The sequence below is a fragment of the Macrobrachium rosenbergii genome, unplaced genomic scaffold, assembly GCF_040412425.1.
Source record: "Macrobrachium rosenbergii isolate ZJJX-2024 unplaced genomic scaffold, ASM4041242v1 171, whole genome shotgun sequence".
Lineage (NCBI taxonomy): Eukaryota > Metazoa > Arthropoda > Malacostraca > Decapoda > Palaemonidae > Macrobrachium > Macrobrachium rosenbergii.
In genome coordinates, this window is record NW_027100729.1 from 1,134,031 (window position 1) to 1,158,713 (window position 24,683).

The 24,683-nt window shown below is 42.8% G+C and overlaps 1 protein-coding gene and 2 non-coding genes across 3 annotated transcripts in view; all 3 read left to right on the top strand.

The window, feature by feature from the left end:
* Positions 1-24,683, top strand: part of LOC136838134 (zinc finger protein 91-like) — a 265,765-nt gene that overhangs the window by 146,321 nt on the left and 94,761 nt on the right. The window contains 1 exon segment of the mRNA XM_067102988.1: positions 23,039-23,235. Within this exon segment, the coding sequence (XP_066959089.1) occupies positions 23,039-23,235 (197 nt within the window).
* LOC136838211 (U6 spliceosomal RNA) lies at positions 16,574-16,681 on the top strand. Its single transcript, XR_010852900.1, has one exon. It is a non-coding gene; the product is annotated as a U6 spliceosomal RNA (small nuclear RNA).
* On the top strand, positions 18,171-18,288 carry LOC136838217 (5S ribosomal RNA). The gene has a single exon (XR_010852905.1). It is a non-coding gene; the product is annotated as a 5S ribosomal RNA (ribosomal RNA).

Sequence of the window (24,683 nt, forward strand, 5' to 3'; positions counted from 1 at the left end):
GTGAGCTTCCTCTCTCCTACATCAACTTAATAAAATTACCACCCTCGTTATGAATCTATGCTCGGATTTCATGACACTTCAGTATGTACGGGATACCAAAATCGAAGATATCAATCCAAGAAATGAATTGAATCACGTCCCGCACACAAGGTTTCTGTTGGATTAGCTGCTACCAAAACCATTAGCAGCATTGCTAAAGATATAGGAAATAATCATAAGGATGTTAAGTTGTTTTACACCCAGTGCAAAGAATTTCTTATGGAATGTGTTGATCAAATTCTGACAAGATTTGATGGAATTAAGATTTTGACTTTTGTCATGTTTATCACCAGATGTCGCATATAACCTAACTATTCCATCCTTGTCACCTATCTTCAAACAATTACCATATCTAAATGACTTGGTCGACGTCCAAGAAGTTGATTTAGAATGGAGGCAGCATGTAATGAACCTAACCTTCATGTGAATATGAATTTTAGTGATTATTGGAAAACTGTTTTTGCTGCCAGAAATTCTGCCGGAAGACGTTCATACCCACATCTTGTGAAATTAATGGGTACATTGATGTCATTTCCTTTTCAATGCTTCAGTCGAAAAATTATTTAGTCAACTGAAATTGATAAAAGACGATCTTCGAACTGCACTGAAGCAAGAAAGTCTACTTGGTCTCCTTCACCAAAACTTTCATTTTCAGTCAAAAGGAGATAATCAGGCTGCCCATCTAGACCCTTCAAAAAAGATGATTAAGCTGCATTCAAGAATGAAATCCAATGCCGATGACAAGGAAGCATTGGATCTTTCAAAAACAGTTCTTAGAAATTTTAAAATGAGAAGTAAATTTCAAAACCAGTCTAATACATGCTGCCCTTCACTTGATATATATATATATATATATATATATATATATATATATATATATATATATATATATATATATATATATATATACATATATATATATATATATATATATATATATATAAATATATATATATATATATATATATATATATATATATATATATATATATATATATATATATATATATAAACAAACCCAGGACATATATGCATAAAACAAGCAAAAAGGAGTTGTAATTGCCAAGTAGCCAATTTTTTCTCCAGTTCCTTGAACTTTCTCTCTCTCTCTCTCTCTCTCTCTCTCTCTCTCTCTCTCTCTCTCTCTCTCTCTCTCTCTCTCTCTTTCTCTCTCTGAGAGAATTTTTTCATCTTGTATAGCATAGCAAACTTGGATTTGTTAGCATATTTTGTATGGATAAAGCCAAAACATTTAGGCCACCAGTAAACCAATATAATAAATCATATCACAAATCATGAAAGTATAGTAGGCTAATAACTCTTTCTAAGATCGTGTCGTTTCACTCAAGAACTAAAACATATTTTTCTTAACTTCCAGAAAAAAACAAAAATGTTTATGATTTTATTTCCTGGATTCTGATTAGGCTAGGCCCTAACCAGGCTACATGTTTTCATAACATTATTTTCTGTAAGTAATTAATTTACTTTGATCTTGATGCTCCAAATTTAGAATCCACATTAGTTAATTTCATTTGCAGTATTGTAAAAAAGTATTTATGTAATGGTCCCTTTAAACGTTGTTAGTGAGACCTTTGTAGAAAATAAAGAACTGGCGAATAGGTGAATAATTTTTATGCACTTTGTTACTAACCATGGGTCATTTCTCGTTTTACAGGCACCATGTGAAACAACACAACAAAGATTATTTTCTTTTAACTTCGTCCTTCGAAGCAGTTTGAAATAAATTTATTGTAATTTTTAGTTAATTCTAAGGTTTTCTGAGAAAAAAGACTTTAATTTTTATATTAATTAGAATTTTTAAAAAAAGTGTAAATTTTTGTTAATTATTAAATATATATTTTTTCATTTTGTTCACTGTGTTGTTATATTTTCCATTTAACTTGCTTAGAAAATCACTACCATACACAAAAAGAAATTTTCAAGGAAATGAAACGCTGAGTCAAGGAAATCTAAGGAAATCCTGAGGCTCCATCAAGGAAATGTGATTTTATAAAGTGGAAGCGCTGCACTTCAAACAGCACGCTAGAGCAATAAGCAACGAGATTGTCGTCGAGAATCAGACATGTCACTCCTCCACCATGAACAAATTGCCACACTGACCCACTTGCCAGGTGGCTGTTCAAATACGTGTAATAACTCGCCGTAGGCCAGAACTTTTCATGCTTCTTTTTTCAAGAAATGTAAATGGGTTGGCCGATCAAACCGGATACGTGTAATAGGGGCTTTACCCCGTCCACACGAAAAAGCTTTGCCTTGCGAACTTGGCTCGGTGTGACGTCAGAAACGGAGAAACGGCAAGCAAAACAGTGTAGTAGGGCTTTCCTAATGTTTATCGAAGTATCGAGGCTTTGCCTGCAGCAGCAGCAGGGCTGTTAACTGACGGAAATATTTCTGGTAAACGGATAAAGGCGTCACTTACTGAAAAGTTTCCGCAAAGAGCAATTTCATGTAAAACCTTCACAAATAAACAAATAAAGGAAAATAAACAAGAGTTTCCCGTTATTTTACCCTTCATAATGAATACGTCAGGTAAGTATGACTTATGGAACTTTGAAAACAAATATATTAAAACCCTTTTTATCGCAATGCTACGGAAATCTGTCAGTCTAGTCCATTATGCTTGGAAATCCTAGTGCTGTACTGTAGTGGTCGGTAGCTGCATCCTGTTGACAGAAATAGTAATGTTGCATGTACAGTAGTCGAGCTTCAGCTGAAATACTCTGCCTCATGGTAGTATCTTGTTTCATATATACAGGTTCCATTTTAGATAAGAGTTTATAAAAGTTGTTAGGGTCCATTCTCATATAGTTGATGAACTCTGATTCATAGCCATTTGTATGTCTCAGTTCCCTGCAATATCGTCAAATGACTTCCTATGTCTGCTCTTCTTTGTAGCCACTCCTTACACCACGTCCTTTTCTGCCTTGTCGCTTTTATCTTTGCACACATTGCTGCAACCTAATACACAGCGCGATTTTCTTCTTGGGTTTTTTACAATCCATATTGTAGTACATATTCGGTCCTGTGTCAGTCTGCCAGCAGGCTCTCACTAACCAACCAGCGTCGTTCGGACAGCAGCATAAATGCGTACGACAGGCTTAGCCCGCAAAGCGGCAAAGTTTACCAAGCAGAGCTCGACCGTGTGGACAGGGCCTTACTCTACTGCCCAGCATATAAGATAGAGTTTTGTGCAACAGCCATATCGGTAAAACAAAAAGAAATTGAAAGCTAATATACTCTTATTTAAAGATCTGCAGAAAGAGGAAACTGAAAATGGGAAAGAATTGATAAAAGAATTGTGGCTTTACGGAGACAAAAACTTAAACACACACACAAAAGAGAGGAATAAAACGAGCAACGGAGGAGGAGCCGTTTCAGAGAAAAATCCCATCCACTAATACTAATACAACTTAATACGAACGGTAGAAAATAATTGCTTCGCCAAAAATGCTTCATTAATTAAATTTATAAGTAAAATAAATGATTTTTATATTATAATTATGTAATATAATTATAATTATTGCATTTTTATAAATCTATAACGTTTAAAAGCGCCATTATTAACCCAAACAGACTCAAATAATATTTGGTGGAAAGTGGCCGAGTAACGTAAACAAAACAACCCGTATTTCGTGTTTTACTAAATACGAAGAATCGACCACAAATCAATCAATTTTAACAGGAAATATTGACCGAATGGTCGAATTGAAGGTCAACCGAGGTCAATCAACGTTCGATGTTAATTTTGTGAGTTAAAAATTTGGTTAAATTTGAGTTTTTGAGTTAATTATGGTTGAATGAAGTGAGGAATTCTTGTCTCTTGAGGGAGAAGGTGACGATGGTCAGTCCTCTTTGAGCGTTATTTGATCCATTTAAACCGTTGTTTCTATTATTTAAATCTTATTTAAATAACGCCGAAGGTCAGTCGAGGTCATTCAGTGATTGAAGTTCATTTTGAGTAAAGAAAATTTGGTTAAATTCGAGATTTTGAGTTAAATATGGTTAGAAGAAGGTTACGATGGCCAACGTGATGTAGGCGTTATTTAAGCCTGATGTAATTGATTGGAACTGTTATTTAGGTTATTATAATTGTGTTTTGGCTTTGAAGTCGCTGCCTAAGGGTTGCTTTTGCTTTGGGATTGGTTGCTCCGATGGTATATAAAGCATAACCCGGCCTCTGTAAGGCTAGACTGGGTCAGGCTAGGTAGGAGTCAGTATTAGCTTTATTATTTTATGAAACTGGTTTTATTTTGACCCATTTGCTTTTCAGCTTCCTCTGGTTAAGCAAATGGAAGCCTGTCCAGGTCTCTTGGGCTCAGAGCCAGGTTAGGTTAGGCCAGGAGTCATTATTGCCTTTGTTTATTACTGTTTGTTTCTTTGAGCTGTTTAATTGAAGTTCCTGGTTTCGATTTGGACCAGTTTTCTTTCCAGCTTCTTTTTCAAGGTGAATTTGGGCCTACCTGGGCCTGTAAGGGTAGGCTAGGCTCGAGAGCATAGGAGAGGCTGTGGCATTTGAAGACTGGTTGTCATAAAAATGGCTCCTGTTCAGAATGAAGGTGAAATTGAAGACTACAGTCAACCCCCCGGATTCACGTTCTCACGATTCGCGGATTTCTCTTTGGAACGTATCTACCCATTATTTGCGGAAAATTTTTTGGTATTTTTCACTGAGAAATATTCACTAAATACTGTATTTTCATCTCATTTTCATGACAAAATGCACTTTTTGTGATAATACTATTAAAGTACTCGGGTAATGCTCGAGTGACGATAATTCGCCTCATGATAATTTGATTTTGCAAAGGAGTAAGCAATTAATACTGATAGACAATAGTATTTATAAAATATTTTTAAATTTCTGGCTTTGCAGGCAAAGCAGCAAATCAGGCAGTGAGTGAGAGAGACCAAATTACAATGACAACTTTTCCTCCGTCTCTTTATCCCCATCTTCTAGTTAAAAAGTAAAAATTTGATAAAAGAATTGTTAGTAACGTTATACTCTTGCGTAAATGCATACAGCCATAAACAACCGACCAAGAAACTGTTGTTTTGCTTATAACCAAATCGGATAACAACAGCCGTTTACCTGGTATTTCAACCATCGGTTATTTAATACACAATTACTGTAGGTTATGGCACAAATGACGTTAAGTAGAATAGGACTGAAATATGTTTTACATTATACCCTTATTCGGTATGATAAAAGATCGTCAAGAAATATACTGCAAATTTAAGCTGCAAGTTGTAACTGAAGCTGAGAAAACAGTGTTCAAGCTGCTATTGTCTATACTGTAAATTTCATGCATTGGCAACATGGATGAAGCTCAATTGTAATTAAAATTGGAGAGCAAGTTTTTGAATCAAAACTACTGGGCATGAAAGAACACATTACTGTTATTTTTATGCCAATAAACGATAAATATGTAAAGCTCGTATTATGATAAAATCGAGTGAAAATAGCGAATGGAAGCTTGAATTTTTTTACACAAAACAGACGTCCCCTAACGGCCATCGTCATCTATTAGCAAAAAAATAGATAAATTAATTTCACAATGAGGTGTATTTTAGTCATATTTCGACTTAAAAACCTTCGTATAACGGAAAATAACCTTATCCATATAAATAAAGTATCTAGAGATTCATTTACGCTAACTAGAAGCAAGAAATGCACTCTGAACTGAATTAAATACAGTGAAATAAACACCACATAAACGATTTCCAAACCAAAACATTGATCGCTATGACTGCAATTTATAATACAAAAGCAATATAAGAATATAACAATATTATTGGATACAGTGAATTAAGGCATAACATTTTAAAAGATGCATATTCGTTATGTTGACGTTTATATAATAGGATATGTGAATATAGAGTACAGTATAAAGTAGGCTGCGCTACCATTTACATATACAATGTACCATAGTGTAGGCTAAGCTAATTCTTGTTATTCCAGTTCTCTTTGCTGTGAATTATCATAAGTCACTTTGCATGAACCTCCAGAATTAGCTGATATAAACACTTGCTATACCATGTATGTATAGAGTATACTTTATAGTGTAGGCTAGGCTACCATACATGGTACCGAATACCCTAATGTAGGCTAGGCTATGTTTGAGATATGCTTTTGCTTTGTATTCCTTACGTGTTTTCCAACAAATGATGGTTTTTTTGGAACCTAACCCCATCGTAAGTAGGATAATACCTGTTTAAGCATTTTTAGTTTGTTTTGTGTGTGTTTGAACTATCAAAATAGCCAGTTCTAAGTGTTTTAGAAGGGTTCTGATGAAGAGTTATTTATTTCTGGTGATAGGTTTTAGCTATTCTTCGGTTCCACAATAAGGGGTCCCGTTGCTAAGTAACCAATTGGTTCTTACACATCCCCCTTGGCCAGCCCTAGGAGAGCTGAATACAGGGTGTACTGTGATACTTTTTACTGCAGACACTAATATACACAAAACAAGGAGAAAAGGAAAGTTGAAAGGCAGTCGGGCAGAGGCGCAGCAGATGTCTTGACTTGATGGCAGCTGAAAGCAGTGTGTGGAGTGTGGGTGGGGGGGCTTCCGCCTACTGTTGGCAGCTAACAACCTTGTTTGAAAGTTAACGGCCGTTCCAGCTAGCGTCGCAAGCAAAATCCTCTGTAAAGAGCAAAGGTGTAGGAACAAGTTCACTTTCTCCAGGAAACGTCAACTCACAGTTCATAAGAGAATTCATACTGGAGAGAAGGCTTGCACATGAATGGCTTCTCTCCAGTATGCATTCTCCTGTGATTTGTAAGACCACTTGTAAAGAATAATGCTGCCCACATTTCTCGCACATGAATGCCTTTTCTCTGGTATAGATGGTGTGAATTGGCGTTAGTAATAATTTGGATGATCTCTGGCTTATTTTCTCTTTTACGGTATTGTGCTTGTTTTCTTTGTGAGCTCTCGGCAGAAAGGTACCGTATCGCCGTCATCAGCCGCCAAGTACCTCCTTGATCGCTTTCATTTAAGTCAGGAGGAAGATGTGTCCTTAGACACTTTTCCCTTGGGAGTATATTGTGTACTTTGGAGGAAACGTTGACGACATCCAGGTTAGGAATGTCAAACTCGAAAGTACCAAATCTAATAGGACAGAGTAACGAATGATCTGGATCATCGATACAAAGTCCAAGGAGGAGGGGAACAATAAAGGATTGAACCCCATAGTCGATGCCAATGATTTGGAGTCCACCCACGACATCCGAGATGGATGATCCCCAATTCTGCTCTTTTCCATCTTCTACGCCTGGAAGCCAGGGTAAGATGAGATGGACCTAAGAGGGCATATCTTCTATCCGACGACTCGTAGGGCGAGTGCAGAGCACGACAAGAACTCAACGAGAGCCGTATGCCACCCAGAAACATTCCTGGGACAGCATGACTGAAGAAGCTTCAACCGTAGCCAACTCTCGACTAAGGACGAAGGCTACTTCAGACTAGAAGACTAGGTCGGGCGCTTCACATTCTTCAAACTGAAAGGAGAGAAGCAGCCCTCGGCGGAGAAGACGAGGAAGTCCAGACGGATTAGCGCGACTTGACCCGGAAGAAGTTCCGACAACGACACCACCAGCTTACACGGATCCAGTCCCGGGACAGTGTTGCACAGGACTTCAAGGATATCCAGCTATATCGTGTTGGACGCCAGCGAGAAAGCCTGTGCTTGTAAGGAAAGCTGGAAAGTCTCCCAGTCCTGAACCCACAGGATGTACTGCCTCAAGAACCGCTTTCTGTGTAGCTGCACAGGAGGATGGGTCAAGCGAATTCTTCCTCGATGCCTCGGCAATCAGGTCGGAAGAAGGGGAGCGTCTTTAAGTATTTGTCTGACAACTCGGGGCATAAATGTTTGTGAACCCCTAGCGAAACGGACAAACACGAGGGAAAACGCTGATATCGAAGTTTTCACCAAAAGACAGCATGCTCCAACAGAGCGGCCCTCGTCTGGCATGAGGAGCGAGAAACACTACTGGACTCTGTGTGCAGGGAGGCAAACAGAAGGACGGGTAGGGATTTCAGTCCAGCAGTCTCTGTATGAGTCTTCGTGGAAAAGAGTGAGCAGCATGTTCTGTCCCGATCACTCTCAAACCCGAGGCCAGGCTTGTTTGAATACCAATACATCCCCACCAGGGATGCATCTGTTAATTGAGCTGTCGAGTGTGCAATATAACAAATACCTTGAGTACCTTAAATGTCGAGATAAAACAGGGGAAAAACAACTGCCTCCTGTTTGTCGACAAAAGTCACTACTGTGGTTTTATTGTTCAATGAAACCAGTGAGTGCCGCAAACCCATCCTGATTCTCGATTCGCCAGCATGCCCTGAGCCCAGGACGACGGGAAGGTGATTAATCGACTCGGTCGCACAAATTCAAGACAAGGTCTTTACCAGTGCGCACTTCATTCTCAACCTATGAATCTGTGAGTAGACACAAGATCTGGAGGGAAATATGAAGGCAGATGCCTGAAGGTTCCTATAATCAAGATTAGCCTAATCCTTTCCTCATACCTCGAAGAGGGAAAGAACGGGAAAGAAATATAGACTTCCATTTTCCACCATGGGAAGCTCGTACATGACAGGAACCGAGACACTAGCTCTAGCCGGCTGGCATTTCTCCGGACCGAGCATCGGAGAGGTGGTGGGATGAGATCGATGGATGAACGCCGAGACCTAAGGGAAATGTGAGATACTCTCCTGAAGGAATCCATCTCAGGTCTCGCAATTGCTGCTGCCAGCCCAGAGACCTCGATAAGCATCATTTTGTCCAGGCATCAGCAGCTGCAATCTTCTTCTGAAGCCCAGGACTTCTTAGCAAGGAGTTGAGGTGGGCTGGCTTGAACCTAAGGTCGAGTTGAAAATGACTAAGACCTAAAATTTTGGCCATTGTCCAAAGGACAAGGTAGTGCCCTGGTGGGGAAACCTTTGATTACCAGGGTATCTGGTAAAATCTTCTGAAAGAGAAAGGCAGAACCAAGTAAAGGTTCGCTCCCAAGGGTCGAGCCAACTCGACTTACAACTGGAGATCCGAATTGGGACAAGTCCTTCTTCTTAGCACCAGAATTGCCCTAAAAACTGTGGTCAGCAAGACCTCCAAGGCAAGAAGAATTCATATTCTGCCGAGGCAGGGGTGGAAGCTGGCGTTTTGACCTGAATTAACTCCCATCAAGAAAAGAATCCATCAGGCCGAACGCCGGAGGACAGGACCGCCGGGCGTGTCCCTGACATTCCCCCGGCCCTCGGAAACTGCAAGGGTTGCAAGTGATGATGCTGGGAGCGCGTCCTGTCCTCAGATCCTCGCGTCGGTTTAATCAGCGCGTAAGCTCCCGAGAACACGGGAAGACGTGATTTGAAGAGGAAGACCGCTGTTCCGATGAAAACCCTGTACTTCCTTGAGGAGACCTTGACAGATCCCATGGTGTCCTTCTCAGCTACCTGGTTATAATACGAGAGAATCGGGACCGATACTCAAAGCACGCCAGGCAGCCGACTCCGAAAGCACTTCGCCGAGCCTCTCTGTCTGTCTCATTTCCTCTCGAACAACTAAAGGAGAGAACAGTGAGGAGAAAAAGATAGCTCCTACTCATCCTGCCAGAATGATATGAGGTGAGGCGACTGTGAGCAATAATCAACCGGTTGAGATTACTGCCATTATTTGGGAAAGAAGAGTACCTATGCCGTGGCAAAGTGCTTTCCTGGGAAGAGCAAAAAATTCACTCGAGCATACACGAGAACCCGAATCGGAAAAAACCGAGTAGGGCCGAGCCGAGCCGAGCCGATCACGAGAACGCGATCCAGCTGGTCGGTATGCGGCAGACTGGGAGGCAGGCGAGATGGGGCGAGCTGAAACGAGCCAAGCCAGTCTGGCAAGCCGTAGTCAAGCCGAGCCGAGCCAGTCTGGCAAGCTATGTCGAAGTCGAGCGAGCCGTCTGGCAAGCCGTCGAGCCGAGCTGTGACAGACTCATAATCGCAGGCCAGACTCGTTTGCTGCGAACAATTGCTAGTTTCCTGAACCTCAAACTCCTTCGAGGCCGAGACCGGCGTCGAGGCCCTCGAGAAGAAGGTTCATAGGGGAATTTGCCTGTTATTTTGCATGCTCGAATCCCTAAAGTTCGAGACACATAATCCAAGCCCCGAGCAAATCAAGCAGCTGGCGGGCAGAATCGGTGACACCTGGCGCCGCGTACACCGGCCACCTGGGTGTCTCGGCACCAGTTCACCTGGGTGTCTCGGCAACCAGACATCGGGTGTCCCGCAATCAGACACATGGGCTGCCCCGCAACCAGACACCTGGGTGTCTACTCCAGTTCCCGCAACCAGACACCTGGGTGTCTACCTGGGCGTCCCGGCAACCAGACACCTGGGTGTCTCGGCAACCAGACACCTGGGTGTCTACTCCGCGTCCCGCAACCAGACACCTGGGTGTCTCGCACTTTCTTCCTCGGTCTCTCCCATGCCTCTCGTGAAGGAGAGCGCCAGATTCATAGAATCTCGAGCTACCTTACCCAGGACTAAAATCGTGAGCGGCTGTTTTGTTACCTAATAGATTAAAAAGAGCCAAGCACAGAACCAGTCTTAGATGCAGACTTCAAGACTGGCAACGAGGAATGGCCTCGAGAGGTCGGTGAGCCGCTGCCCCCCAAACGCAAGATCCCACAGGAGAATGCGACCGGCTAACTTGTCTTCCGAAGAGTCAGTCCTTGGAAGTCCCGCAGACCTCCCAAAGTGAATCTCTTCCTTGCTTCTTCTGGTGTTCGAACCGAGAGGTTCGAGACACCAGGCTGGGAACCCGACCAAGCACTGGCAAACACTTGGGGAGCGCTTGCGGTGCTAGCAGGAAGAGGAACCGAGACACCTGGGTGCCTCGGCCCTTTCTCTCGCACTGCCTTAACTGGCCCAGGCACCCTCCAGACCAGATCGGGATACTGATATTCCATAGAAAGTGACTCGAAGCGGCTCGCTGAACGAAGCGCTCGGCAGGCCCCATCTTAGAGGCGAACCTCTAAGACTCGGGAACGAACGCAAACTGAGGTCTGGCGCCGCTCACTGCTTCAAACACAAAACCTACGCTATGGTAATCGGTTCTAACCCGGTCGGAAGAGCCAACGAGAGACCCGCCTCCTCGGAAGGAGGCAGTCCCTAAATGTCCAAGGGAGCATCAAGGGAAGAAGCAGCATCCTCGGCCGATGGGAGGTCTGTCCGATTCTCGGACCTCCAGGACCTCGGGAGAGGAAGGGAAGACGCAGCAGAAGATGAAATCGAAGATAAGATGGTAGTTAGACGGCGGCATTTCCACAGGACAGCTTCCTTCATCTCCACTCCCACATCTTCATGATGGTCGACATGAAACATCGTAATCCTCCAGGGTAGTCCGGCAGGAACACAACGTGGACGCAGCCAGGACACCACCACCAGGAGAAGCATGATCAAGACAGTCGGATGCAGGCTACGGCAGCAGTTCGAGGGCAGGAGCTACTGCAACGCCAGGAACATCACCTCAACAGATCACTTCCTAAATCTTCACGACATTCTCTACAGGATGGCGGATATCGAACCTCGGGGCAGCTGGCAGGAACGCATCGACCCGGCACGACCACAGAAGCAGCAGGAATGATCAGACAGCCAGATGCAGGAGCTACTGCAAAGGTTCGAGAGCAGGAGCTATGCAAACGCCAGAACGCTACTTCCACAAGGCTTACTTCTTCCCTTCACGCCATCGCCTTTCTACAGATGGCAGCAGGTAGAACACAACGGAGTACCCGGGCACGACCACTAGGAGAAGAAGCGGGCACGATCAGGACATTCGATGCAGGAGCTACGTTAGCTGTTCGAAGCAGGAGCTAATGCAACAGACAGAGGTCATTGAAAGTCACCAGCATTGACAGGGCGATCAGGGCGGCCGCGCAGGAGACCAGGAGAGCAGCCCGAGACTGTCGTGAGAGTTGACACGAGCAAAACAGGGAACAAAGCAGGACAGATAGGACCACAGATGCGTCATGGTAGTTACTGCAACAGCATACATGAAACCAGCAATGAAGCGATCGAACTACATCAGCGGAACAGAGTCAGAGCGATCCCGACGCGGTAATATGTCATCTAATCAGGTATTGTATGTCATCCCGGCAACACTGAATGAAAGTCGACTGCTTCATGAAGATATTCGATATATGATATCCAGCCAACTACTGCTGTCTCTGCAATGCCTACCGTCAACCTGAAAGAAAACAAAAATGATTAGTAGATGGAGGCCCTCCCGCTACAAGGGGGAACAGCCCCACGCAGTTAGGAGGTACCTAGACGCAGGTTGTTTTCGCTTCCTCCCCTCCCGCCGTGTCTTCACCTGACGAGCGAGCGAAGAGGGGGCGAAGGAGAGAGGCTGAAGAACCTACGGAAGAGAAAAAGGACAGAGTGGGAGCTGACTAAGGGCGCCGTGGAAGCGGAACTTATCGACAACGCCCGTGAACCTCCCACTCAGCCCGCGCAAATCTCTAAGCGCAAGCGGCGAGAAACACTCAGCAAAAGAAGGAAGAAATTAGTGATGCCTCATACAGAGGGCGGAAGCCCAAGAAGGGACTAATCTTTTACGCCCCTGATGGATGTAGGGGAAGTGAAGAAAAGCGTCCCAAACTAATCCTGAAAGTACAGGGGCGCTCCATATTACGTAAAGGGCCGCTGAGAAGTATTACCACTTGGCTACGCTTACTCCAGCTATGCCCTTGGCTGTCAAACCCCAGACACAGGCAGGGGAACGACGGCTTACACAAGGTTATTTACAAATCGTGGGCTTCCAGCCATCAAATATCAAACACACGCAATATATAAACAAAATACAGAAAGATCCCACCGTAAAGAGCTTTAACGACAGTCAGCAGAACTAAAAATACGTCAGCAACAGCTGACGGCCGAAAGCAAACTGAATGTTTACATCCGGCAGGCGGGTGAACCCCGCCTTACCTGGAGGTAGTTGCTGCCTAACCACCTTGTTCAAGAGTTTAACGCCGTTTCCAGCCTACGCCTGAAAGTATCTCCTAAATGTAAAGGACCATAGATATTGTGTCGGAACAAAGAGCCAGTTCCTCCTGCTACTATGCCTTCGGAAGAAATTGAAGAAGTGTCCCAGGAAGAGGCTGAAGAGGCATGTCCCAGGAAAGACACTTGAAGTCTGAAGAGATGTAAAATAGAATCATTGGCTGCACAGTAGAAGACATCATCAGCTTCATCATCATCATCATTTCTACTGTGCAGCAAATTCATCGCCATCATCATTCAAGTTTTTCTTCAACTTCTTTCATGGTGGGTACATAGTAACACCTTATTTCTTTATATACTTTAATATTCTAACATAATATTAGTGCCTGTTTTAGATTAGGGCGTACTGTACATGCATTAAGTGTTCTGTACATTAAAGGTGGTTTGTTAACAGTACACACGAGGAGGGCTCATTGTAACTCTCCAACTCTATCGTGGTGAGTAAAATACTGTACAATTGTACAGTACGCACCATAACAATCTTTCTATTTTTTTATGTTCACTTACTGTTTTATTGCTTATCATTTGTGCCTGTGTACTGTATGTACGTATTGTAGATATCTGTACATTACTGTAAAGGGTGGTTTGTTAACAGTACTATGTAAAGGGAGGGTTTGGTGTCTGAATACATGTTAAATAAATACTATAAATATGGTATCCCTACTGCTGATTTTCAGCTATCGCGCCAGTTCTGGAACCTCCATCTACCATGATAAACGAGGGTTCATCAAATCTCTGCCTCCTGACAGTAGTTAACTGCCTAACCACCTTGTTTGAAGGTTCACGGCCGTTTCCAGCCTCACGCTTCTGAAAGCAATCTCCTAATGCAAAGCGACTGGCGAGTAGTTAGAAAAATACAATTTACTTTAAAATTGTTATTTTAATCCTTGGGTGTCTTGAAAACGACGTAACCCGCATTTTTATTGAGTTTTTCATCAAAAAAACAAAAAATTCTGACCATTTTCCCATTTTGGAGCCATATTTCTTCCATTGGATCGGCGTTGTAAGCACGTAGCTCCGGAACGTGTCATAAACTGGGAAATAATACGATGAATGTGTCTGAAGAGAGTCATAAGCTCGGAACGTCGTAAGCTGAGCCCGTTGTAACCTTTGTGACTTATTGTACTATATTTGCCTTATTGTCACCGACTTATGGGGTCATCCTAGCCTATTTTTGTATGAGTTTACGTTTCCCCCACTCATTCATAAAGCCCAGAAGTCTGATAATTGATCATGCAGTTCCTATACTCCGACCAGTATGTCAAAGGCACAGTACTCCTCCTCGCTCTATTGACCAGGAAGAAAGTCCTGTGTGGCGAAGTCCAGTCAGTTCAGAGTGAGTGTTCCTAATGCAAAGGACTGAGGGTTTGTATATCTTGTAGAAACAAATCACAAATTTTTAAAGTAATGTGTATATTTCCTAACTATGCAAACCTGAGGTCCTTTACATTATAGTTCATGCCCACCTCATGCCACCCCTCAGTCTGATACCTGGGCCAAAATGCAATTGAATGTTTACATCCAGCGTGGCAGGACTGCTTACCGACTGTCTAACCACCTGCTCGAAAGTTTAATGGCTGCTTCCAGCTTCACTGAAAGTAATTCCTAATGTAAAGGACTTCAGGTTTGTATAGTTTGAAAAAAAACAAATTACTTAAAAAATTTGTGATTTAATAAAACAAAACAAATATTAGAAAAAACACATAACTTAGTAAAATTAGCATATTTTCACAACTGTCTTTTGGAAAAGCATCCCTGCACCAGGTTTGAAATATTCATTTGTTCATGAGACTTACCTGCCAGATATATATATAGCTGTATTCTCCGAAGTCCGACAGAATTTCAAAACTCGCGGCACACGCAGTGGCCGGGCAGGTGGTTATACTCATTCCCGCTGCTGGGAGGCGGGTATCAGAGCCATTCCCATTTTCTATTCAGATTTTCTGTCGCCGACTGTCAACACCTGTTGTCAGTTCCTCCGCCATTTGGATTTCAAATTTGTTGTCACTAAGCATTTTGTTGTTTGGTATTCGACTGATTCAGACTTGGCATACGCCCTTGTGGACTGTTTTTGATTTTGATGGACTTTCTTATAATTTAGCATGTCTTACCTCTAGCCATTGAGTCTGTAGCTTGGTGAATGTGTATGTGAGGCTATCGAAGACTTTGATAGTTCCTCACACTTTATGTATGATAAGTGTGGGCGTTCAATGCTCTATGATAATCGGTAATGAATGTGTGATTGTCTGGAGGGTGAGTGGAAGAATATGGCCTATATGCTTAAATTGAGCGTGATAGGCTGAGAAATCTTCTCCTAGAGTGCATCCTTCAGATGGACAGTCAGGCTCTTCCTACTAGCAACCCTGTAGTAAATTTTAGTACTAACCCCTGTAGTTTGTTGCTGCAGAAGGTAATTTCTGCTCTCAAGTGTGGAGCCATCGTGCTTGAAACTAAAGTGAATGCAATTCAAACGCATAGTGTTAGTGCCCTAGTGTTGTGGGAGGGGGCGTCAACGGGTTCTATAATGCCTCTAGGCCTGGACCTCTGTCGAACTCCCAGGACCAGGGAGGGGGCATGTCGAAAGCCGCATGAGGGTTACGGGGGCTTCCCACCGATCTGGCGTCCCTTCGGCAGGTCCTGATGACGCTACCCAGGCTGCCAGGGATCGTGCTCAGGCACGCATCCTGAAGGATTGCTTCTCGTCCTCCGACACGTCCTCCCCGCCTTGGGTTGGAGCTCCCTGTTGGGCTCGCCCCTCTTAAGAGAAGCTTAGAGGAGAGGACGCTTCACGTCCTCTTCCTCTAGACGTTTGTACTCTTCCCCGAAAGTTGCGTGGATATTCCTCTGCAGAAGAGAATAAAGTGTTTTTCGAATGATGACGCTACTCGACCCCCCTGTCGCGCTAAGGCAAGGGCTAGAGCTTCTTCCCCTGTGGAAGGAAGTATACGTCTCTCGCCCCTTTCCTTCTCTCAGGTTCAGCCCTTCTCCCGAGAGAGTTGCTTCTCCAACGCGTAAGATTTTGTTGGGTTTGCAACAACAGTTGATGCTCATGAACCTTTCAAGATTCGAATCTGCCTGTTAAGAGGTACAGATTTTCACTCTGATCTCCCGCTCGTCTTCCTCAGTCTGCTGTGATGTTTTGGGGCTTCTTGTCTGTCGTCTAGAGAGACTTTAGCGGCTTCCTATTCGTCTTCCCGATTTGAGGTGTTGACTTTTTCTTCGGTCTCGCGCCAGAGCGCGTCTTGCCTCTTCGTGCGCTTCTCACGCTTCACGCGCGCCTCACCTTGACGCTCGGCGCGCGCCTGTGACTCTCTTCTAGTACTTGCCACGGAGCCTCTCGCGCGTCACGCCATGACGCTCCGCGCTCGCTTCGCCGTATAGCTTCAAGTCTTGAGTTGACGCCGCTCCAGTTGTTCATCATGTCGCACTACTACCCGCTTCAACATCTGATGTCCTTCTTAATTTAGCCAGTACTTGCTTCGGCAGTACATATACTAAAATTGGAATGATACAGAGAAGATTAGTGATGGCCCTGTGCAAGGATGTGACACGCTAATCGTGAAGCCTCACATTTTTTATGTTTACTATACACGAAGTTGGCGACTTTTTCTGTTCGCGGAGTTCCCTGGCTACGTATCGGCGAATCGGAACTACTTTCACCACTCACTCAAGACCCGCCAGCTGCGGAAGAACATCCTCTTTCGTCACAGCCTTTGTATGAAGAGAAACATCTTTCGTCTTCTTCTTCCTCTGATTATCAGACTCTGGCTATTTTACTTAAGGATCGTTTCGAGACTTTTCAAATTCGGCTCCTCTCTCCACCTTCGCAGTTGTTCTTGTCTTATGAGCGGCTAATGAAAAATCGGAAAAATAAATTTTTCTGGGATATTTTATATATGGCATCATATATATCCTGATTCATCTTCTCAGAAAGTTTTATTTAAAAGTTCGCCACAGTTAGGAGTTAAAAATAAAACAGTAACCCTATCATAGTCAAAATTACATTTTTCGTATAATGTAATGATATTGTCAGTATATCGGTGGTAATTTCCTTTTAGCTATGAAATAATATCTAATGCGATCTATGGCAACCCTGTGGACATAGTACGCATCAGCGAAAGACAGGAATGCCGCAGGGCAGTCAGTGGCAGTCAGTCAGTAGCAGCTCAGAGCTTGACTAAGTAAGACGGCGCGCTGCCCAACCTGAGCCGTGTTTTGACACTCGCTTCATTTAGCTTCATTTAGCGAAGTTATATTACTTTGCAGGTCTATTTTTTGGCTTTTCAGTATGTCATAAAAACATCAAACTGTGTAACAGCAAGCAAATAAATACACAGAGAAGCAAAAATATCTTTTTCAAAACTAAAGTTATCGACATTCAAACTGCATCTCCTTCATAACGATTGCACCGATCTCAATGATACAAAAAGTAAACGAAAGCTAAATATTTGCCTACAAACAAAGGGGCTTCCATGGGAAGCAACACGAGACCCGCACCACGAGAGAGAGTTTTTTCCCGAAGGAATGTCACTTCCAAGATGCAGCAAGTGACCTTTCATCTCTCCAGACCTTCTTAGCAACCAGGCTTCATTTTGCACAAGCCTGGAAAGAGTGAGGCAGACGTTTGGTCCCTCCTACTGTTGAGAGAGGTTACTTGACTTTCCTGTCTCCTCCTCCTCCTTTGTTTTTTGTTTCAACTGCCTTTCCTGTCAAAATATCATCAGAAAATTGTTTGACCTGCTCGAACAGATGTTCGAGAGGAGAGCAGTGAACAGGTCTGACTCGGTGTTCCTCGGATTTTCCTACAGATGGTTTCTAGTCCCAAAACTTTCAGTAGGCTGAGACCCGTCTTGGACGTCAACAGGTCGAATTTGGTCCGGAAGGAAAGTTCAAGATGGAGACTCCTGCAGTCAATACTAGGAGCCTCCTTCATCCCGGGACTGGATGGTATCTTTGGATCTCCAAGATACTTTTCTTCACGCCTCAATTCATCCACGTTCGATGAAGCATCTCAGGTTGTCTTAACGACTAGACGTACCAGTTCAGGGCTCTCTGCTTTGGACTCTGCACAACGGCCATACCACGTTGAAAACACCGCTTCTCGTCCGATCAGCGAAGTTAAGCAACGTTGGGTCTGGTCAGTACTTGGATGGTGACCGCCTGGGAACACCAGATGCTGTTGGCGTCACATTTTGCTCCGAGGGTGTTTACATCTCATGAAAACGTTGCGATGCAGTTGCACCTGTTGCACGTCAGATCTCACTTCATTTGGACGACTGGTTGATGAGCGCCGTCGAAGCGAAGGTATCTGGAGTGACCTTCAGTTGACTCTATAACTCGTGAAGTCCCTGGGACTTCTGGTCTGTGGAGGTCAGCTGATCCCCTCACCGTCCATTGTGTTTGGGAATTCAGATGTATTCAGCGGCTTTTATAGCGTTCCGTCGCAAGAACGGCAACTTTATGTACGAAAACTCCGGCCTTCGGAAAAGCGAAACATGCTAGGTGAGGAAGGAATGAGTCTGTTAAACTACTTCTCGCTGGAGAAGTTTGTTTCCTGGGGGAGTCTGGTAGACCAGCCTCTTCAGTTCTTTCTGTTGGAGAACTGGCAAAGCAAGGAAGACTTGAAAGAGGAATTGAGAATTCTTCCTCATATAAAAGAGATCTGTAGTGGTGGCTCGATCCAACGAAATTGCAGAAGGGATCTCCCTCAAGCTTCTGAACCCCAACCTAGTGTTGTTTTTCCGACGGGTCGTCAACAGGTTGGGGGGCAACACTAGAGGGAGAGGAAGTGTTAGGAACCCGGAGAGAGGAACAGGTGTCCTTGCACATCAACTTCAAAGATTTGGCGGCTATCTTTTAGCTCTCCACCCTTCGAGGTCCAAGTTTGCAATCGCAGTTCTAGCAACGCGGACAATACTACTTGTTCCCGTTCAGCCTTGCAAGAGAGATTATTCTGAGCCTATGCTCGCAAATATTTCGATTCTCGCAAGTTTTGTTGCAAGGGTCGAAAATGTTCGAGCAGACCTGCTCTGTTGGCAAGCATCAACTCTTGCCGAAGGAATGGACCCTTCATCGTGAGGTTTGCCAAGATTTTTGGAATTTGGGCTCAGCTTGTGGACATTTTCACGACCTCAAGAACAGCGAGGCCTCCTCTATAAAAGCTCATTCGTACTGACCCGGGGCAGTTGCGATAGATTTTTCCCTGGGATTGACGGGAATAGATGTTTACGCCTTTTTCCCCGTTCTAAATTCTGTGAGAAGTCATACGCAAGTTCGCGGCCTCACAAGGGACGAGGATGACTCTCATCCCCACATTTTGGCCTTCGAACCACTGGTTCTCGGAGTTTCTCTTCTGGTTAGACGTTCCGAGGACCCTTCCATGAGATAGACCTGCTCATGATAAACCCACTTCTGCGAGGATATCTTTTTTTGAATCTCCCCGCTCTGAACCTGACTGCTTTCAGACTATCGAAACTTGGTCAGAGCGAAGGGGTTTTTCTGGCCAGGTGGCACGGGCCATCGCTAGAGCCAGAAGTTCTTCATCTAAAGGATATATCTAGCGAAGTGAGCAACCTTCAAAGGTTGGTGTAGAAAGAAGGGCTTTTCCTCTTCCTCTATCACTGTGATCCAGGTTGCGGATTTTCTCCTTACTTAAGAGAAAACTCGATATAGCAGTTCCGACTATCAAGTGTTATCGGAGCATGCTTTCGATTGTATTCAGACAGAGGATTAGATTTGTCTGACAATAAGGACCTTCACGATCTTACGAGCTCTTTCAAGACGTCCAAGGTCTCCTCAGCTAATTCCCCTGCTTGGAACTTCTGGACGTAGTGCTCGCTTTACGTTGCTGAACCTTTTGAGCCTCTCCACTCTGCATCTCTGCTGAGCGTTAATGAAAACGGCATTCCTCACGGCTCTGGCGGCGGCGAAGAGAGTGAGCGAAGTTCGAGGCCGTCATGTGGGCTTCAAGGAACACAATGCTGTCTATTCTTTAAGCCCTAAGTTCTTGGCTAAGAATGATAGGTCTTCTAACCCTTGGCCTAGACACTTTGAAATTAAAGGTTTAGCAGACCTTATTGGACAGGAACCTGAGGGAGTTCTATTTCTAGAGAGAGAGGCTTCAGCCTTTCAGACCCACTGGTTTTGCTATGACACACCCCTGGCTCCTCCCCCAGACAGCCGTAAGCGTACACAAACCACGCCCATCGGGGCGGAGCAACCAGAGACATGCGAGTTGACAAGAACCAAACCGCCATATTTGAAGTTGACAGGACACAGGCAACACCTGTTACACCTCACCATTACTACAACCCTCCCCTAATTATTGTCACGAGGGACAACGACTTAATCAACTAATTAAAATGTCCAAAAAAGTCGTAGTATCAGCAGATGTGCATAATCTCAGCGAAACTAGCGATGATGACAATATTCCACCGGCACAACCCAAAAAGAAGAGATGTCCCAAAACGGAAGAAACCAGCCAGGAACCTTCCAACAGTGAAATTCTTCAAATGTTATTATTACAGAATCAAACATTATTGAAACTAGTGGAGAAAGGGTAAGGTTTAATATTCTGTTTTTATATAAAAACGTCTTGGATAGCAGCGGATTCAGACAGATGACGTCACAAGCATGGCAGTAAAACGTAAACAATGAGCCGGTGCCGACCGTACGGTAGTTATAATTGGTAAAGTTTGAGAATAGATAAATTTCAGACCGAAGCACATTATCATATAATCCTAAACTATGTGTAAAGTGAGCCTAAACATTATAAGGACTAGATACTTATATGCCAAAGGTAATTAATGTTGTAAGGTGAGGTGTTAACTAGATTTGCCTTACGTGCCAAAGAGCCGAGTAGCCTAACTAGCCTAACTTTTTCTAACTTTGAGTTTAACATACTACGTCAATCTAGGCTACCTCTTAGCCGCTCCCTTCCGCTTCATCCTACCGGAGATCCTATCGTCGACATTTAACCGGAGGGTTCTGTCAATGGCGGTATATTGCGCCTACCTCAGCTAATGGGTAGAATTTTATATCACACTCGTTTCGATATAATTGTTCACCCCTTACCATGAGGAACTGCGTTCAAGAATTTCTGACAGGTTTGGCTATATAAATAATATAAGATGATTACCGTAGAGGCTATATAATTTTAAGTATGTGGATACTAGTGAGAGGATGCCGATTGACCTGAATTAACCGATGAAGGCCATTTGAGCTTCTAGGAACCCGATTGCCTGGCTTTCAGCCTTCTTCTAGGTCTGCTGCTGTCCAACCTGGATTTGTAAATTCATATTTTTATTATAGACATCAGTTAAACTTTTATTATCAAATTTGAGTCTAGTTTCACTCCTATTGCAGAAGTGGTCTGACTGCAAAAGGAATGACAATTCCCCTCCTCCTAAGCGCCCTCGCCGTAAAGTAGATTTACTTGAGAATGCAAATGAAGAATTATTTACAACTTATAATGAAGATAGTAGTGACTATGAAGAATTTAACCTGCTTACCTTTAACAAACCTATTCCTACTTATATATCTAATAATTCTTAATAAACAGCCCTCCATTCACACAGAGATGGGAAAATACAATTAAATGACTCCTTGTAATTGTATTAACATTGCTGTGAAGGAGACAAGAACTCTCATGATCAATTCTTTGTTTGTAATCATAATAAAGAACTCTTGCAGACCTTTTTCTTCAACTGATAAATTTGCCAAAGCAGTCCTCTTTGGCCAAGTGGCAGGTTGTTTAAATTTAAAGATTTCCCAAGAAGAAATTTCACTTTGATATTGAAACATTATGCTTATATCTTCTTTTCAAGGGCATGCAGCTCTGGCGCAATTAGCTACTCCTCTAAGATTAACGATATTGATTTCATACTAGTGATAATTGGGCTCTTTCAGAAACACATTGATCTAATTAAAAGTTTAATCCGCTCATTCAGAAGTAGAACTTACCCAGGAACCTCAATTTAGATATCAGAGATGCTATTATTAAAGCTGAACCTAATGATATATGGGTCTTATCAGATGATCAAAGGAAAGCTATTGCTTCGTGCTTTCGAGGCGGTCCCCTTCCTAGAGGAGGGGACATTATCTCTAGAGGTGGAAGGTTCAACCTTGGCAAATATCAGGGCTACCCCAGAGAGAAATTTAACTTTACAGAAGAGTCAGGGAAGCTTTGGGTTCAGGAATATGTTCAATCCCCAGGCGAGGTATCACGAGAGGTGGCCGAAGAGGGGAAGGAGTAGCTAGGGGACAGACAGCAATTAATTCAGACGTCAAAGATAAGAAACAAAACCAATTATGCTTTAAATCTTAATACACCATCGAGCCCTGCTCGGACCAAGTGAAAATAACCTGAGCTTCGGCAGTAAAGATAAAATTTGGGCAAATGTACTCCACTAACAATTCAATGATATTGGAAGAGTTAAATTTCCCACAGAAGCCCTCGCCGCTTAGCTCAAGAAACCTCTCACGCCCTCCAGTAAGTGATAGGTAGGTCATTGACAAATAAATTAAAATTGGCAAAACTCCCAAATTTTCTTTTGCATGCAACTTGATCAGTAAGGTGGAGACTCCCATTTACCAATAAAAATAAGGCTCAAAAGACTTTGAAAAGATTTGGGTTGATAGGATATTATTCTTCTAGCAAGAGAATAATACTAGAGAGAGAATGTGACAGATTACTAGACCTAGGTATTAGGAACAAATTAACAGAAATTCTTTCTACTACTCTAACCACATATTTTACAAGTTTAAACTGATGGGAGCATTCGCCTAATCTTCGATATGAAATGCCTTAATACCATGATCAAGAAACCTTCTTTCTATGCTGAAACCTAAAACTATATTCCTTATTTACATTTAAACAACTGGGCATGTAGACTTGATTTAAAGTGATGCTTATTGGCACGTCCTCTTCATTCCAGTGCTCAAAGATTCTTAACGTTCAAATTAGAAAGCGAATTCAAATGGACGGTTGTTTCTCGGTTAAAAGATGACAAATTCTTGCATCTTTTTTCCAAACTAATACAATATAGTTGGCACATTAGGAAGAAATATAATATACTCATCTGCAACTACTTAGATGATATACTCATACTGGCAGATGACTTTTCACAAATGGGTGAGTCTCACATCCAAATAGTCATTGAAGTGCTCACGGAACTGGGCTACACAAATATCTATTAAAAAGTCTGTTATTCATCCAGTGCAAAAGATAGAGTTCCTGGGAGTTCATTATAACCTGGAGAACAAAACAATGAGACCAATGCAGGAAAACATTGATAAATGTATCAGGCTTGCCAGTACAGTATCCAACTTGAACAGATCTGACCTCAAATTATATCAAAGATTGATAGGATCACTTAACTTCTGTTCCTACTACACCTTTTATGGTAGATACCATCTTAAATTCCTTCACAGATTTCATAGATATTTTGCTAAAGGATATAGAATCATTCCTCCTTTCAAATCCTTTCTAGCTATTGGAAACAGACTAACATATAGTGCTATAAACATTCCTAATAATCAAGTAGATCTAGAACTATTCACAGATGCATCCAACTTTGGCTGGGGGTGGAGCATTGTAGGGAGAACATGGCATACTCTCAACTAATAATACATGGCTACAAATGAGAATACTCTGCATATTAACATTAGAGAACCACTTGCATGCATTTACTGTATAAAACACTTCAGAGACAAACTAAGAAAACAAAGTGGTACTAATTCACATAGATTCACAAGTAACATACTGTTGGGCCAAAAACATGGTAGCATTAGAACAAATCGGCCCAGAGGCCATCAAAGGGTTACTAAACATCAAAGGAAAATACAAATATAGACATTCAAACTAAATGGATTAAAGGGAATGCAATGTGATGGTTGATTCTCATCGAGAGACTTTGGTTCCATACATCCAGAAGCCACTTGACGATAATCTTTTTTCTAAGTATAACTTAATTTGCACAGATATGAATTTCTTCCTGAAATAGACCTTTTCACCAATGGCTTTAATTCTAAATGTAAGAGATTTTGTTCTTCCGTACCCAACACAAAAGCAATCAGTAATAATGCTCTTCACATTAGCTGGGAAGGTTCTTCTCCTCTTTATGCTTTTCCCCCAGGCTTCTTACTGCATAAAGTTGCTTTTAAGATATATAATGAATGTGATAACAACATGCTCTTCTGCACTGTTTCCCAGGAAACGGAACCATGGATCCCCCTAGTCAAGACAGTCTCCAAGGAATACCGGAAGTACAAAGTCAAAGTAGAAGGTTGCCAGATACTTCATATGGACTGTACCTTACCCTTAGCGCAACAGCACTTGAATTTGATCGCCTTCAGAATATAAAAGATCAACTACCTTCCATATTTCCTCCAGAGATATGCAACAAAATTACTTCCAGTTTACGAGACAGCTCCATGGCCAAGTACCAAAATCTCTTCAGGAGCTTTAAAAAGTTCATACACACTAAATATGAAGTAACAAGTTCCTCTTTATCAGTGCTACTCTATTTCAACGAATTAATAGACAAGGCCTAGCATACAACACACTCAAAAAGGATACCG